At 47.6% G+C, this 17,925-nt stretch overlaps 1 protein-coding gene across 1 annotated transcript; it reads left to right on the forward strand.

Annotated features, from left to right (window-relative positions):
- The first annotated feature begins 7,797 nt into the window (after positions 1-7,797).
- On the forward strand, positions 7,798-16,665 carry LOC127334352 (vacuolar protein-sorting-associated protein 11 homolog). Its single transcript, XM_051360797.1, has 5 exons — positions 7,798-8,208; positions 8,723-8,896; positions 9,009-9,332; positions 9,737-11,515; positions 16,000-16,665. Exons 1-5 carry the CDS (start codon positions 7,969-7,971, stop codon positions 16,354-16,356), a joined length of 2,874 nt encoding a protein of 957 aa, XP_051216757.1. The 5' UTR covers positions 7,798-7,968; the 3' UTR covers positions 16,357-16,665.
- The last annotated feature ends 1,260 nt before the right edge of the window (positions 16,666-17,925 follow it).

Below are 17,925 nucleotides of genomic sequence, written 5' to 3' on the forward strand. Positions count from 1 at the left end.
TTTTCGTCCGGATTGGAGGAAGATTTGGCGTGGGGAGTAGTAGTTTCCCAGCCGCGTGCCCAGGCGAAGTCGACGATGCGAATTTAAAAAACGGAAACTTGACAAACTACGGCTAAAAAGGGTGAATATAGACTAAATTTAATGATATTTATTACATTACGGGAGGAGTTCATACATAGAGGCCGAATTCGACTATATTTCGAATTCGGCTAGGGGAATTCAAACGCTAATTTTAAAACACGGCGCTCTACATGCCGAAATGGCGGTAGAACACCGTGTAGTCGCCGCCGTCGTCGTCGGAGCCGTCGTCGTTGGCCTTCGGCTGCGCGGCCTGGCTGCTGCTGCCCTGGCCGGCGTCTCCCCACCCCGGGGATGGCTTGTACCAGTCGTCGTCGGAGGACTCGAGGTCGACGACGGGGACAGCGACGCCGGATGGAGGTGTCGCAGGACGGCGGTACCGCGCGACATCGTCGTTGGCGGGTGGAGCGGCGCGGGCGGCGAGTTGGCGTGCGGCGGCCAGGTCCGGCAGCCGCCGCCGCTGCTCCGCCTCTGGCGCTCCCGATCGCGCTGGCCCGATCCGGTGCGGCGTCGTCCGCGCGCTTCTCCTCCTCCATGTCGTGCAGCGACCTGGCGATCGCCTCCGCCATCGCGGCGTCCTCCGCGCGCTTCGCCTCCTCCTCGGCGAGCTGGCTTGCGGCGGCCTCTTTCTTCGTCTTCTTCCGGCCGCTCTGCGGCGCGGAAGGCTGTTCTCGGATGACGAGGGCGCCGCTGCTGCGCCCTCTGGTCGCCGGCGGAGACGCCGGCTCCTTCTTGACGCGCACCGGCGTCGAAGGCGACGTCGCCTCCTCCCTCTTCACCGGCGCCAAGGATGACCTTGACGCCGATCCGGAAGACGACGAGCTGGCAGCCATGCGCCGTGGCTGCCGACGCTTCCGACGGCGGCTCGCCGATGCCCTCGATGCCGACAGAGGGGGCATCGTGAGCACCGGGAAGTTGCCACCCTCGATGTGCGCGATGACGTTCGCCAACGTCCTTTCCGGCGCGCTCCACCACCGTCGGCGACCCGCGGCGTTGTTGCGCGCAGGCGGAGGCGGCGGGCCGTCGTAGGCCGCCAGCTCCCGCTCCCACCGCTGGAGGAAGTAGGAGTTCCACCGCGTGTAGTTCTCGGGGTGGTGGCGCGGGTCGGCGCGCTCCTCGTCGGTCATCGTCATCCTCGCCTCCTCGATGGCGACGTCGAGGGCATGGCCCCGCGGCGGCGGCGGGATTGGAACGCCGCCAGCACTTAGCCGCCAGCCGCCTCCGGGAGGCCTCGTGTCCGGCGGGCAGGGGTACCCCGCCTGGTGGAGGAGGTGCCCCTCCCACGCGTGGAGCGACCGGCGGGGGAAGCCGTTGTTGGCTGCGCCGTCGTCGTCGTAGAACGCCATCTTGAGAGTAGAGGGAGAGTGGAGGGAGAGTGGAGCACGGGGTACGCCTCGCGGCGAGTGGACCGGCGTATATAGGCGTGGCTGGCGCGGGGATTAAATGCCGCGTGGATTGCGACGCGTCCGCGGCGAGCTGACCGGCGGCAGCCTTTAGTGCGCGCGGAAGACGATGCGTGCGCGGAAGACGACGACATTAACTCGCCGCGTGGCCGGCGAATGCAGACCGGCGGCAGGCCTTTACAGCGCGCGGAAGACGATGCGATGAGGACGACGATCGGTTTCTCTCGCCGACAAGTTGGGTCCACCAGACGCGCGGGAAGTTTCCTCGCCGTTTCGCGCGCTTTCGTTTCGTCCGGAGTCCCCGAGCGCTCCCCGGGGGGCCGGGGATGTCGTGGGATCGCCGGATGAATTTAGGCCCAAATCCGGACGAAAACGAGGAACCGGGGGCGCGACTGGGCCGAATTACGCCGTCCGGATGGAAAAAACGCTCGCCGGGGGCCTGTTCGGGGGGACGAGTGGAGATGCTCTAAGGAGCTACTTCTGTTAGAGATATATTCCGTGTACGTATAAACGGATAGTCTAGGATAGAGATAGGACTCTCGTGTCTTGTCTTGCACTCCAAGATGATCCATGTACGCCTATATATACTCGCCCATGAGGCTCAATAATACATCCATCATATTCCGCATATCCCCCTCTATCGTTCTACATGGTATCAGAGCGGCGCCGATCCTAACCTAGCCGCCGCCCAAGCTTCCGCGCCGCGCCGCCCCCGGGGAGGTCGATCTCCATGATCTACTCCGGGGGCCGCGCAACCCGTATGAGGGTTCGTCCGCCGATCTGTTGATCCGCTGCCCTCGAGTCTTTTTTTTCCAATCTGTAGATTGGTTTTCTTTTTTGCACCGCCGGTCGCTCGACCGGCGTTTTCTTTTTTGGTTTTGCCGATCATAGATCGGATTGAGTCGCCCATCGCCGTCGTCATCACGCGCCTCTACTCCAACCTCGGCATCGACTACACCGGCCATCTTCATCAACCGCGAGGCATGGCCGCACGCGTCACACACGGGACGCCTACGTGCGACGCAGCAGGCTGTCTCGCCCGCGTGGTCTCCATCGCTGGTCCGTCTTCGCCGTCATCGCCCGGGACATCACCGACAACGTCGCCAACGACTCCAATCTGCGGCACATCGTCCACGCCATGACGCGTACAGCGCCGCCGTCAGTCTGATCAACCGACCGCGCGCACGTCTCCACCAAGCACGTCCCCGAGCACGCGCCTACCACCGATCGAGCTACGGGCTGCCGCTGCGTCGCCCCGTCGGGCCGCAACGCCGCCGCCTTTGGTCCATGCTACCAGCCTCCGACGCGCCTTCCAAGGCATGTACGTTGCTGGTGGTCTCCCGCCGCTGCACCGATTCGCGACCTGCAGCTACGCCGGCCCCTCGAGCCGAGACGTCGCCGCACGCAGTCTTCTTCGCCGTCCCCGCGCACCGACGTTCCAGGCTACTACCGCGCCGCCCAATCGGCGCAGGTCGCCACCGTCAGCGCAAGGTCTACGTCAAGCCGCTGGGTTCCTCCTCGCCAACTTCGAGTACCGCCGCCGCACCTCCACAGGTACCCTGCATGACCACTCTGGTCGTCGCAGGCCTCGCCGATCACCTCTACAGTCTAGGCATCCAGCATGGTCACTCCTGGTCACCGCTGGTTTTGCCGCCTTCTACGTCTCCGTCCACCACGACCTCGTGGTCCATGATGGTCCCTTCCCTCGCACGCCCGGTATTGGCAACACCGACGCGTGCCTTCGTCCCCGACGCGTCCCCGAGCCTGGCAAGCTCGGGCCAGCGCCTCGTCTTCATCGGCTTCGACAACGTCTTCATCGGCATCAACTCTTCTACGACTGCCTCGACCGCGTCGCCGACTTCTTCTTTGCGTACTCGGTTCTGGCAAAACCGGAGTATGCCTTCATCCCCGACGTGCGCCTAGTTCTGACAAAACTAGGGCAGCACCTCGTCCTCGATGGCTCGGACTGCATCGACTTCGGCATCGACAACCTCCACGACTGCCTCGACGCGTCTCCGTCACTCTCCTCGCGCACTACGCGCTTGCGGCTTCATGTGCGGCTACCTCGACACCGGCACCCGACCACGACATCGACCACGGCATACCCTCACGCGGCTACCCCGACCAAGGTTGCAACACCCACGCTCTCGGCTACCTCGACATCGGCACAAAGGGCTATCACCTCGCATGAGCACCTCGGCTCTTCTACAGTCCAAGCATCCGCGACGCGACATCGTCCACGACGCTCCCGCTTCGACTGCGGGGGAGTGTCAGCCTTCTGGGGTCCACTTCGGTTTATCTCCAGTCTGACCGTCCACATCGTTCATGTTGTTCACGACGCTCCCGCTACGACTGCGGGGGAGTGTTAGAGATATATTCCGTGTACGTATAAACGGATAGTCTAGGATAGAGATAGGACTCTCGTGTCTTGTCTTGCACTCCAAGATGATCCATGTACGGCTATATATACTCGCCCATGAGGCTCAATAATACATCCATCATATTCCGCATATCCCCCTCTATCGTTCTACAACTTCAATGAAGAAGGCATTCTTACTCATGGACAATACTAAAGTGCATCGAAGAATCCATCGCTCGGTTGGTACACCACATAATGGGGACTTGCTATTTAAGAAGAGGCGGAATAGCTTGTGTCGTTATTCACAAACATCAACACTAACCAGAAGAGAAGCAAGGAGTAGAGCCAAGTTGCAGTCGGCCACATAGTATGACAGATCACGCACTATATATGTACACGAAGTACCACATATGATTAGGCGGCATCAGAATTTGCGCCAGTGATCTTGGACAAGACAATGGCATAAACAAACTCCATGGCACCACTCGATTATCTTACATGCTTCCAACCTTCATGATGAGAGCATGGGAGATTTAATTTGCTGTTATGTGCCACGAAGTTCACTCTAAGTCCGCTAGACTATCAGTTATGGATGTGCTTAGGGTCACTTCCATGAATTTGAGTCCTCGACACTAGATAGTATTTTCATTCTCTGGTCTCCTCCTTTTCCTATGTAATTTATTTGGACGAGAACATGGGAAAAGGAATTATTTTCATCCTTTGGACTATAGGATCAGGCAAATATCATATGATAAAAGTTCTCATACAAGTTAATTATATTCTTCAACTTGTAGCTTAAGAAACAAAAAAGATTGTATCGATGAGCCAAAAATTTAAGCAAGTTTGGTTTAAACTTGGCATGGTATCTCTGCACTTATTTTCTTTGGAGATTTTTTCCGTCTTCTATGAAAATATAAGGGAGTCTAAACTCTATGGTGTTTATATATAGAGCTAACATTCAAATTCAAATGGAAAACGGTTGATGATCAAACAATTGTGGACATCGGCTGCAGTCTGCTAGGCCCCACTACTCCTATGTCGCGGGTGCGCTTTTTTTTTTTGCGATAAAAGCAGCTGATATTAATTCGGACACATTACAGAAAGGCCCTCAGAAAGTACAGAAAAACAACCCAGCCCAACTGCAACAGGACGACGCCGGCGACGACACAGCGCTGTCGGTGGCGCGCCGCCGCACATGCTCCTCAAGACGCCTTGGATCAGGAGCAACCCCAAGCCAGCGGGAAGTCGCCGAACACCGATCCCGAAGGATCTACACCGGCGGCCGCCAACATCGTCACGCCGAACACCATCAGCAGCTTCCAGAAGATCTTCACTAGCCAGATCCGCCGTCCCGCGGAAACCGGCGATGGGGAAGACGAGCCCAGCAGCTCCGCAGACCCGCAGGCTCGCCGGAGGCAGCAGATCGACGCCAGAACTCCTCGGAGCGCCGCCGTCGAGGGAAGAGTCCACCACCTGCAAAAACACTCTGGCCACGCCGCCTCCACCTCGACGCCGCCGGCTGGATACCATACGCCACCCTGCACTATATACACGGTGCGAATCGGTGTTTCCCCGTCCTCCCGCCGCCGGAGCGGCCGGCGGAGGCCGAGGAAACCGCCGATTCGGCGCCGGCGAGGTGGAGAGCCTACGGTCGCTCACAAATCGCCTTTCACTGTGGACGGGGAAAGGAGACGGTCCAAGGTCTGCGGGTGCGCATATTAATTGAGAACCGATCACTCGAACCGAAAGACCGAGACCGAACCCATTAAACCAAAATCGAGAATTTGTATGCCTAATTTGGTCAGTAAATCTAGAAAACAAAATTAAAATTGGAAATTTTGGTTTTAACCCTTGGATAGCCTAAATTACGTAAAAGGCCAAACCTAGCATTAGTCATGGCCAAGCTACTAGCTCACTAAGGCACGATGTAGCCTTGTCTCTTAATGCCACCTACAATGGGGAGTTTATGCATACGCGCTAGAGATTAAGTCGAGATTATTTTTAGTTTGTTTCAAACCGTTTCTCAAACGTCGATGCATCAGTACCAGGTTAGCACCTAAACTATAGGTGAAAAATATACTAACTGTATTGTCACCGCTTCTCTGCATAAAGTAACTAGGTACCTGAGCGCTCAAGTAAGGGCCTAATGTTGTACATGGCCTAAGGGCATCTCCAGCGGCGCGACGCAAATGGTCGCTGAGCATTTTTGGGGCTTCCTATTTGTTGTTTCAAAACTTCATATTTGATGCAAACGCGGAAATGCGTCGCGCCGCTGGAGCCACCCCAGGGTGCAAACGGACGCGCGGACAAAAACGGTCTGCTCGCGTCCGCCGCACGACGCAAACGGACATTTCGGACGTCCGAAATGCGTCGCGCCGCTGGAGATGCCCTAAGAACGCAACCACGCACGCGATCTCACGATCTCCGTGACCACCCGTCCGCAATCCGCTCTCCGTCTCTTCCAAATCCAAGTCTCTGTATTCCTACTCGCTAGTCGATCGTGCGCCACCATGGCTACTCTCGGGCAACTATTGGATATGTTGTTTGTATACTTCATGGGGTACCATCGACAGTGTCTAGATCCGGTAAACCTAGGTGGCCCATAGACGATGATGTTGGCGTATGGCCCATCGGGCGGCCTAGTTGCTGTAGATCAAGATGGATGAAGTCCAGCCCAGGAACGAGGAGCCGGATCCACCGACCAACTCTGGAAGTCAGATCCGGCCTGGCCCATCAGGGGTAGCCGGATCCAGTACGGCGTATAACGGAAGGCGGATCCTTGACGTGCATGGCAATGTAATATTCAGTAGTTAGGCGACTTGTATTCCGGCTAGGACTCTCCGTGTAAACCCTAGATCCTGGCGTCTTTATAAGCCGGATCCCGGGAGCCCTAGAGGGACAACCACAACTCATTGTAACAGCGCGAAAGCGCCCAGATAATTACAGACAAACAGCAGTATCGTGCTGGTGTTCCGAAGCTGGGTAAATCGCCGTCCCGAGGACTCTCTGCTCGATGGCCCATACTTCTTCTCCCCCTTGGGAGGATCCCTTCTCCGAGGTACCGTCGAATATGCAACTGCAGGATGCCTCCTAGGAGACCCTTCTCCCTTCGAGGCTTATCACTCTCCTCTAGATCCTATCCATCCTCCCCAATTCGATGCTCGCGAGTCACACCATCTCTATCTCAAGACTACTTCGACCAAATGACATGTGACTAGTACTGCGGAGTCCGCCTGGTAGGTTCGAGGAGATGGCAAATGGTGGGGTAGCTCATTTCCCTTCAGAAATCTTATCCTAGTTAAACAAATTGAACAAAGCACAAACCAGCTAAACCATAAAACTATGTGTGCTCAACCCTAGCCACCAAAGTCTCCTGCAATGACATCGACTCTCTCTGAAATCCATTTTCTAGTGCGGTGGTACTCAGCATCGGTTCTCCTCGGTTAATACCAAGGACCGAGCGGATTTTTTGTGATCGAAATTCTCGGTTAGTCGATTTTCAGAGGACCGACATCATTTTTTCAAAACCGAACAGTAAAACACGAAAAAGAGTGTGGCGTTTTGGAGGCCGAGCTACATGTATCTCTTTATTTTCAAAAAGTTAAAATTCGTATTTCAAAGTTCCAGAAAAATTTAAAACCAGATTATAGAGGTAGCCAATGATGTGTGCTAAACGGTGTAAAATATTAATGCAAACTAATTTGTATTTTAGGCTACACGAAAGTGATAAAAATGTGACAACTTTTATACTCTGTTTATTATAGAATTTATCAGAATTTATTATTTTGTGTAGCCTAGAATATGAAGTAGTTTATACTGATATTTTACACCATAGTAATATACTATATCATTGGCTCTCTTTAGAATTTTGTTCCGAGTTTGTTTGTAAAACTTTGAATACCCGATCGGTTTGGTTAAACCCAATGCCCAGGCCTTGATCGCGTTCCGGCACGAACCGAGTCGTAACCTGGTCGGTGTGGTCGCCTCCCGCAGGCCGCAGCGGAGCCCGACCCGATCTGTCCATCCAAGGCCGCTTCTTTTTTTCCTCCCTTCCGCCGGCCGGAGCGGAGCTCGATCCACCTGCGCTGACCGGCAGCGCGCTCCCGATCCGCCTCCCCTGCGCCCAGCATGTACCAGTGGCGCAAGTTCGAGTTTTTCGAGGAGAAGGCGGCCGGGCGCGGCGGGGGAGGCGGCGCTCCGTCCGTGCCAGCCGAGATCGCGGGCCGAGTCACCTGCTGCTCGGGCGGCCGCGGCCGCGTCGCGGTAGGCTGCGACGACGGCACCGTCGGCATCCTCGATCGCGGGTTCCGCCTCTCCTACGGGTTCCAGGCCTACGCATCATCCGTCCTCTTCCTCCAGCAGCTCAAGGTACGTACGTACATACATACATACAGGAGGAAACGCATCTGGAACCGTGCAATTCCTCCATAGATTTGTTGTTAGTGTTGCCTACAGCTTGATCCTGTATAATGAGGGGACAGAAAACAATTACAAACTTTTTCTTCGACTGCTAATTATGGTTATTCGGGCACATAGTTCGTCAATCCAGAGGAAATAATAAGCCTTGCTCTGTCGCTCTTAACAATGCTGGACATCATTATAAGGTTTCGGCAACAAACTTGCTTTAGCGGCTGTTTTGTCAAGGCTACAGAATCTAGATCACATACCTTGTTTATTCTTGGAAGTACTAGTTCGTTTCAGTCGGGTTGCCAACAGCTGATAGTATTCTGATTGTTTGCAATTTCCTTACCGAGGAAATAGTGTTGGCATTTTGTCACCAATTTCTTGCATGTACCAAGTACCCTTTACTGTTCCTAATATGCCTCATCTCTACATAGTTTGTAAAAGGGATATTTACAACTTAATGTCTTTGTATGGTCAGCAAAGGAATGTCCTTGTCACGGTTGGAGATGATGATCAAGCATCTTCCCAGTCATCGGCAATCTGCCTAAAAGTTTTCGACCTTGATAAAGTGCAAGAAGAGGGTTCAAGTTCTACAACTCCTTTCTGTGTTCAGATATTGCGCATCTTCACTAATCAGTTTCCTCAGGCAAAGGTAAAAAATTTCGGTCACTGCTCTTGCAGGTCACGTTCAATGCTCTTCTGCTCAAAATATACTTCATACTATAACATCCTATTCAACTTTGCTTATTTATTCACCTCTGCAGATTACATCATTTTTGGTTCTAGAAGAAGCCCCTCCCATTCTTTTGATCGCCATCGGATTGGACAATGGTTCCATTTACTGCATCAAAGGTGACATTGCGCGCGAGCGTATCACACGCTTTCCGCTGCAAGTCGAGGCTGTTTCAGGTGGCACAAGTTCACCTATTACTGGTCTGGGCTTTCGAGTTGAGGGGCAGGCACATCAGCTATTTGCCGTAACTCCTAGTGCCATAACCTTATTCAGCTTGCACCATCAACCACCAAGGAGGCAAACACTTGATCAGATTGGTTGTGAGATCAATGCTGTAGCAATGAGTGACCGCATGGTTAGTATGGCATCTTTTGTTTTTTGTGCTTGTTCATCTGTTGGTTTTTAAATCACAAAAATATACAGACTTAGTTCGTTAGTCTGCTTGTAATCATGTGGCTTTAGGGTCTGTACTTGCCCCATTTTAGTTTGCAACTAGACAGCAGTGTACCCGAAATAGCATGTCATGTTTTGTTAGCCTATCTGTGAGATTTGAAATAGGCCCTTTGATGCAGCATATTTGTTCTGCAAGGGCACAGCCTCTACGTCGCTAGTATGGTATTGAAAATACTCTACAACGTATCCACCTTGATCACTGAAGCTAACTAAGCCAACATAACAATGTGTGCTACAAAATCTAGGAAAATTTAGCTGTTTTTTTAAAGTCTGCAGCCTGGTCAATTTACTACATTACCTTTGCAGGATCTGATTGTTGGTAGACCCGAAGCAGTGTATTTTTATGAAGTTGATGGGAGAGGTCCTTGTTGGGCTTTTGATGGTTCAAAGAAGTTTGTAGGTTGGTTTCGGGGATATTTACTCTGTATTATTGAAGATCAGAGAAGCCGGAAGAATACCCTTAATGTTTATGATCTTAAGAATCGGTTAATTGCGCATAGCATGCCTGTGGGGGATGTTTCACATTTGGTCACGGAGTGGGGCTATATTATTCTCATAATGAGCGATAAAAGGATACTTTGCATTGGAGAGAAAGACATGGAAAGTAAGCTTGACATGCTGTTCAAGAAAAATCTTTATACAGTTGCAATCAATCTTGTACAGAGTCAGCAGGCTGATCCTGCTTCAACTGCTGAGGTTCTACGGAAGTATGGTGACCATCTGTATGGAAAACAAGAATATGATGAGGCCATGTCTCAATATATCCTCACCATTGGTCATCTTGAACCGTCATATGTTATACAGAAGTTTCTTGATGCAAAGCGCATCTACAACCTGACAAATTATCTAGAGAAGTTACATGATAGAGGATTAGCATCCAAAGACCACACCACCCTTCTGTTGAACTGCTATACCAAACAGAAAGATGTTGAGAAGCTGAACCATTTTATCAAAGATGAAGATGGGGTAGGGGAAATCAAGTTTGATGTGGAAACTGCCATAAGAGTATGTCGTGCAGCGGGATATCATGAACACGCTATGTTTGTGGCCAAAAAGGCTGGGAGGCATGAACTGTATTTGAAGATTTTACTTGAGGATCTTGCTAGATATAATGAGGCGCTGCAGTATATATCCAGCCTAGAGGCAAATCAAGCAGGTCTTACTGTAAAAGAATATGGAAAAATTCTTGTGGATCATAGACCTGCTCAAACAGTTGAAATACTGTTGAAACTTTGTACCGATGGTGGAGATCCTACAACAAGGAGAGGTTCAAATAGCATGCGTTTGCTTATGATACCCTCGCCAATGGACTTTGTAAACATATTCGTGCACAGCCCACAATACCTCATGGAATTTCTAGAAAACTATATCAAAGCCGTGAAAGACTCGCCTGCTCAAACAGAAATTCATAACACCCTTCTCGAGCTGTATATATCAAAAGATTTAAGCTTCCCATCTATGTCACTGGAAAATGGCTTGGAGGATCACAACAGTAAAGACAGAAAAGGTAAAGATACTGCAAACGGCTATAAATCAGGCACAAGGGAGAAAGCAAAACTTGGAAAAGAAGATGCTAAAATGGCAAAGGATATTGTTGATAGACAAAGGAAAGGGCTTGCATTGCTCAAGTCTGCCTGGACATCTGAGATGGAAGAACCTTTGTATTCTATTGATCTCGCTCTTATTATTTGTAATGCAAATTCATTCAAAGATGGTTTGTTGTTTCTATATGAGAAGCTAAAACTCTACAGAGAGGTTATCAGTTGCTACAAGCAAGCGCATGATCATGAAGGTTTAATTGCATGCTGTAAGAAGCTAGGAGACTCATCTCAAGGAGGGGATCCATCTCTCTGGGGTGATCTGCTGAAGTATTTTGGGGAGCTTGGGGAAGATTGCTCCAAGGAGGTTAAAGAGGTCTTGACCTACATTGAGAAGGGGGATATTTTGCCTCCTATTGTTGTACTACAGACACTGTCGAAAAACCCTTGTTTGAGTCTCTCAGTTGTGAAGGATTACATTGCTCGCAAACTTGAGCAAGAATCAAAGCTAATTGAAGATGATAGAAAATCTATTGACAAGTACCAGGTTAGTAATTCGATTTTGATACTTTTGCAGCATTTCATTCTGTGTTGCTATTCTCAACGCCTTTACAAGTTTTAGGCAAATGTATTAGTATAGCTTGGTTTGGTGCAAATCTATGACCCTGGAAAGCAATCCTCTATACGCTGTTCGATGTAATGCAAAATAGGTTCGAGTTAGAGAACTATTAGGGAATTTGTTCTTCGTCTATTTGTGCTAACAAGTTTGTTGGAACTTTATTCAGACTAGTAAAGTTGCATGCGCTGCAAGCACGTCTCGATTAACATAATCATGAACGTGCAAATGCATATATTGACTAATGCAAAATTCATGTTATTGGGGATATTAAAACTCCCCCTTACTCAAATTTTAAAGCTAATATTACTCTTTACACATGATAGCAAATATCTGTAGTGCATTACAGAAGCATGTCAACAAATGTAATCACTCCACTAAAGAAATCACATAACAACAATCAACTAAATATGTGGGTTTAGATTTTCAATAAATAAAGAACTGGACAGAGAAGCATGAATACAATCACACGTGAAGTATTGAGCCCATATATGATGAGCCTGCAGGTGAATAAGCAACTAAAAGTTACAAGGTGTCTCCAGATCTTCGTCATATCTATTGTCACCAGCCAGGACTTATTGCGCTCCTCTTGCTTTACCTTTCGAGCAGTGAACACGATTGCTGTGCACGGTGATAGCGTTGTCCAGGAACTGAGGCACTCGCGAACCAGCATGCATCCTAAAAGCTTGACACAAATAGGGTAGTCCTGCTTGGCGACCTCACGCAATGACCTTGTTGTTAGTATCATTAGCCGGCTGCCAGCTCCAGCAACATGAAGACGGCAGCGACTGCAATTTGAAGAGTGATTTTTTTTTTTAAAAAAGTAGTGCTAATAATCAATGAGCACAGGACATTGCAAATAGTATTTAACATGGCCAATAAAATGCTAAATAATACATATCAAAAGGCAAATCATTATCCCCTTCTAGATATGAAGACAATAAATCAGCAAATTTATAAAATCAAAGATGCAGGTTATCATAAAGTCATTCTTTGTTCCGAAATAGAAAGCTTAAGCACAGCGGATATAGATAGGCACAACTTGGAGAAAAAAACACTTGACATGACTTCAGAGCTTCAGATTTCTCTTTTTTTTAGGTGACCACGTATCTATTTTACTCTAGTATCAAACCAGAAAACATGCTTAAACATCTTAACCACGGTTTGTAAAACAAATTGTTGCAAGCATATTGTCGAGTGTAATCAAAACGCAAAGTAGCTGCTGAAACATATGAGACCTTTGGGCATACCTACTTCAACCACTATGTTGTTTGTGTGCAATAGTTTCCGGATTGGCGGCCCCATCAGCGGATGTGTTCAGTAGGTCTGTATTGCAAATTAGGAGAGAAACCTTTGTAATATTCGGTAAACCCATTGTGAGTATGCTACTCCGTCCGTTCTTATATATAAGGCCACAATGCATTCTGAGGTAGAATAACAATTTGACCAACATAACATGAGTTATATGTCACCATAAGCATATCATTGGATTCATATTTGAAAGATTTTTCCAATGATATGTTTTTGATGTTATATAACTTATTTTTTATCAATTAAATTGTTAGTCAAAGTTTTGGCACGGAATACTTAGTGGCCTTATATATAAAAACGAAGGAAGTATTTAATATTTCAATCAAGATTGTCCTATAAAAGTTTGCTGCTAAAAGGAAGCACCTGAAAAATAGATACTACTGGAGCCCTTATAGCATAAAAGTAGACGTGCATGTGCAACACGTGTAGCAAAAAAAAAAAAAAACGATAACTTTTTATCCAACTACAAGATAACATTATTGAATGTTTGAAATTTCACACCCCTAATTTCTAGCTCATACACGTAACTTGAAATATTTTACATGGGACTTTAGGTAGCCAGATAATAATTGTAAAATATGTATACACATAATACACGCCTTTATCAGAAGGGAGGTATATCTCACAACAAAATACACCAATTATCTATCAAAGAGATTAAAGCATATGTTGTAGAGAACACAGTAAGGTTTGACAAGTAGGTAATGCGAAAACAATTGTGTTAATTCTAAACTTGATCTTTACATTGTGATTTCAAACATATTGAATACTTGAGCAAAGTCGGTTGTAACTGTTGTGACTCTGCAGGCAGAATAGGCACAAGCCTTGGATGCTAAACAAGGAGTCATCTCTCATCTGCACTAACCAACATAACGAGCTGTCCTTGTGCTAGTATGTTATTTTCATGTCAACATGAGATGCTAAATAAGAAATCATCCAAAAAAGTTTAATTTTTGTTATTCCGTGTAATAAGATGCAAAAACTAATTAAATAGTTTTCTGCTAAATAAATCTTGATTACATGCTGCATCATTTTACCATATAGGTGTTCTTACCAAGTGAAACACGACGGGTAGAGGATTATGGTAAATCCACATTAACATTGAGAGCTGCAGATTCCTTACAGTGCTCTTATTTCTTCTCATTAGATAGTATACCAGCCCTGTCCACTTCGTTTTTTTGGGTCCCACATTGATTCCTTCAGGTGGATGATCACCCCCCATATCAGCTGCATCTGGCACACAAGAGGAAATCCTCAACCCATAAATCTGTACAAGTTATAATTTTCTATAATTAAGTATGCACTCTAAATTTCTCCATCCCTGTCCTGTTAACTGGTTTGGCCAAACTGAGATTTGCACATTTGTATTCTTGAAATATATAGCAATTCGTATTACTTCAAATGAACTATAACTGAACCTTTACAGTGATTTGAAGACAATACACCTGGTCATGCAGAAATAAGAGTGATATTGATTCTTATAAAGTATTGTAATAAGAGTAAAAATTCTTGCACTAACTGAACATATTCGATGGAGAACATTGTGTATCAGAAATGACACAAAAAACGACAGGGATAAAGAAAATTCAGAGAGCATACTTAATCTTTTTTTCTACCAGTTTCGTGGAAACAAAAAAATAGTCTGTATTATAACAATCTGGTTGGCATTTCATATATCAATAGCAGATAATATTTTGTATCAATCTGGTTGCAGTCACATACAACATGGTAGGGAAAATTATTAGGTGACACTTCTGTTACAGAAAACAGTGAAAACTTGCACTAACACAAGCTAGTTGCCGACCGTTCTTTACACAATCCGCAATTATGCTTCTTCTCAACCTTTGCTCGGCAGTTCAGGTTGTCCTGTGATAAAAATATTAAAGTCGTATGGTTCAGTATTGTGGTGAAGAAAACACTTTACCATCCATGCTAATATTTTGTATCAATCTGACCGTTCTTTACCCCATCCGCAATTACTTTGTGCTTGTTCCAATGAGTGTCAACACCTACCGTACGTCATGTGTGATCCTGGTGCCTTGTCATATGCTCTTTGTAACCGAGTCATGATAACACCATGGCGGCGGTGGTGGTTGCATCCTCCAAGGACTACGGAGGCGGCTCTTTGCGGCGACGTGGTTCGGGCGGAAAAGGTGTGGCGACGCGTGACGTCTGAAGGTACGGTGAGGAGCGTCTGGAGGCGCGTACAGAGGCGGCAGACCGAGGTGGGAATGGAGGACTGCGGGGGAGGGGGGGTGCGGGGTAGTGGGTAGCGGACCTAGCGGTGAGCCGGTTACACATCCGGAGAGGGTGGATCTCAAGGGCGCTGGAGTTGGTCGCACCATCGCGGGGAGGACGTACGGCCGCGACGGCCATCGCCCTTTTTACTCTCGGGCGCAAGAGCTGAACAAATTCTTTTTTTTAGAGCGAAGCGGTTGAGTTAGCGACTAAGTGGGAACCGGTGCTTAACGCGTTGAGGTGCTCAACATTGGATGGTTTTGGATCATTGGATTCACGTGGATGAACGGTCCAGATCATTTGGATCTCCGGCTCTGTGTCTTTTTATATTAGTGGAGATGACTTATTGTTGATACACTGAATTTTTGTAGTTGTAGTAGCATAGCATGCAGCAGCTCTCATATGCAGTTTGGTTGATGAAGTTTGTACAGATATACCTACAACCAACAGTTCAATAGAAATCAAAGTTTCTGGTGCTAAGAGAAAGACGTGTAGCAAACCATTTAGTCCTAGTTTACTGACCATTCAACAATTGACTTTTGCATATCATGCCCCATGAATCTTCATACCACTTTGGAAATTATAGTATTTTGAATTAAACATAATTATCGTGCACACAACATAATCGGAGAGGTTAACAAAAGAACCATGTTTGTCTTCAGTTTGGGAGTGAACCATGCAAGGAACTTCACTTCCATGCTAGCAATGAAAATTTTGAAGCTGGAGTTATCAAAGTTTGGCCTTTCATGTTACAGACATCTCGAACAGAATCACATGCTTTTTATCATGCTGGTAGTCGAGTATCATATTTGGTGATCACAGTAACTTCTTCAAGTAAGCTTATGATTTACTTTTTGCTTATACAGGAAGAGACAGAATTGATGAGAAGGGAGACAGAAGACCTCAAGACAAATGCCAAGGTTTTTCAGCTAAGCAAGTGTACGGCGTGCACCTTCACCCTTGATCTTCCTGCTGTCCATTTCATGTGCATGCACTCATTCCATCTTCGCTGCCTGGGGGACAACGAGAAAGAATGCCCGGAATGTGCTGCTGAATATAGATCAGTTATGGAGGCAAAGCAGAAGCTAGAACTAAATGCCAGGGATCACGACCTATTTTTCAGGCAGCTGAGGGGTTCAAAGGATGGCTTTTCTGTGGTAGCAGACTATTTTAGCAAGGGCGTAGTCAGCAAAACAACCATTCCACCTGAAAATGCCTCATAGGGAAGAGTTACTGCCACTGTTTTGTGTTGTACAGCATATATATCTTATTTGTTCCCATTTGAGTGTTCTTACAGTCTCCGTCAATCATAGCATGCCCCACGGCGTTGTCTGTGATACTGAGCCTCCCTTATGTACTCAGTTGTGCTCTTGCCTTTTGATCCATGCTCTGAATTTTGTTGTACAATGGCATTGTAAATACTTGTTCCAGCCGCCCTTTTTTGCTGTGTGCTGGAAAAAGGTTGCCCGACTGAGAAACTTCCAGCAGTCGACTTTGGTTAATTGATTTGTGCCCTTATATTGGACATAAAATTTTCTTACGAAACACAATTTTTAAGTGCTATAGCATTATCTATTTGTACTCGGTAGTACAATATTTTGTGACCTTTCGCTAAACTAGAAGAAACCACAGCTTCCTTCTCGTGTATTTGTCTCATAGTTAACCATCCTTATTTGCGCTAACAAAATGTTCTCCGGTACAGACTGTAGTCAGATACAATTTTAGCTCTCTCCTAATACTGCAGGTTCAAGTGCTGTGGTATTATGCGCAAGATAAAATAATTTTGTTGAGCATATACATTTGGTTCTTATTCCGCTAGGATTATTGAGGATAACTGTGCCTTTTTTAGTTTCTGGTACCATTTGTGGATTTGCCTTTCATTTGACATAATTACCATGCGAAATCTGGGCACTCATTTGAATGTGGTGTCTCAAAGCTGATTCCTTGCATGATTCATCTGAACCACCTGCAAGCTTCTCAACTACTGCTGGCCCCAGAGAACGTGGAGATGTTGCACGGGAATGGATACATTGCATCCACGGAAATAAGTGCTACAGAACGCGACAGGGGGAATGGTAGAGATCTATCATCTACGATCATGCATGTGTATATGTGGTAGTAGGTGGCGTGTCCAATTATATGCGTACACAGGATCACCAGCGGGGACGTTCAAGCTTTACATTAGACCGTAGCATGGGTTTAAAAAGAGTTTTCCACTAAGCTAGAGCATCTCTAATAGATGATATATAATAGAAGAGGTGATGTAAAACCTAACTTGTACATCACATGAGTTCAAAAAATCTTCTCTAACAGGTGTTGTAATTTTTTTAGGGTAGCCCTAAATTTTTGATCTAGGTGATGTAAAACAAATCCTAGTGGCAAACCGCCACGATAAAGTTTCCCGCCCCCGCACAACTCCCTGCCCCGTGATCGGACCGCCATGGACGAGGCCGACGTAGCCCGCGCCACCCTCGCTACACCTCCGGTCACCGATTCCACCTGCCTGACGGTCCCCGCAGCTACCGCCACGCCCGAGCTGTCCAACGATACATGTGCACAACGTGTAGGATGAGATGACTCAAGGGTAAGAAAACTTGCCACCGGCCCCCCTTTTGTTAATTTTTTTTATTTTGTTAGCCATGCTTGACATGCGCAATGTTGATTGATTGTGTTTGTTCCACATATGTGATCTCTGTAGTGTTGGTGATGATGCATTTTTGCACACTATGAATGTCTCATCACAATTTGATACTCCGCAAGAGTATGAGGTAGAGAACCAAGAGGGCATGCTT

The sequence above is a fragment of the Lolium perenne genome, chromosome 2 (genome assembly GCF_019359855.2).
Source record: "Lolium perenne isolate Kyuss_39 chromosome 2, Kyuss_2.0, whole genome shotgun sequence".
NCBI lineage: Eukaryota > Viridiplantae > Streptophyta > Magnoliopsida > Poales > Poaceae > Lolium > Lolium perenne.

Bases quoted from the DNA above. Each gene is read 5' to 3' on its own strand.
- LOC127334352 (XM_051360797.1), top strand. From the start codon at position 7,969: ATGTACCAGTGGCGCAAGTTCGAGTTTTTCGAGGAGAAGGCGGCCGGG. The intron at 9,333-9,736 runs GTTAGTATGGCA...TTACCTTTGCAG, and splicing joins TAGCAATGAGTGACCGCATG to GATCTGATTGTTGGTAGACC. The intron at 11,516-15,999 runs GTTAGTAATTCG...TTGCTTATACAG, and splicing joins AATCTATTGACAAGTACCAG to GAAGAGACAGAATTGATGAG.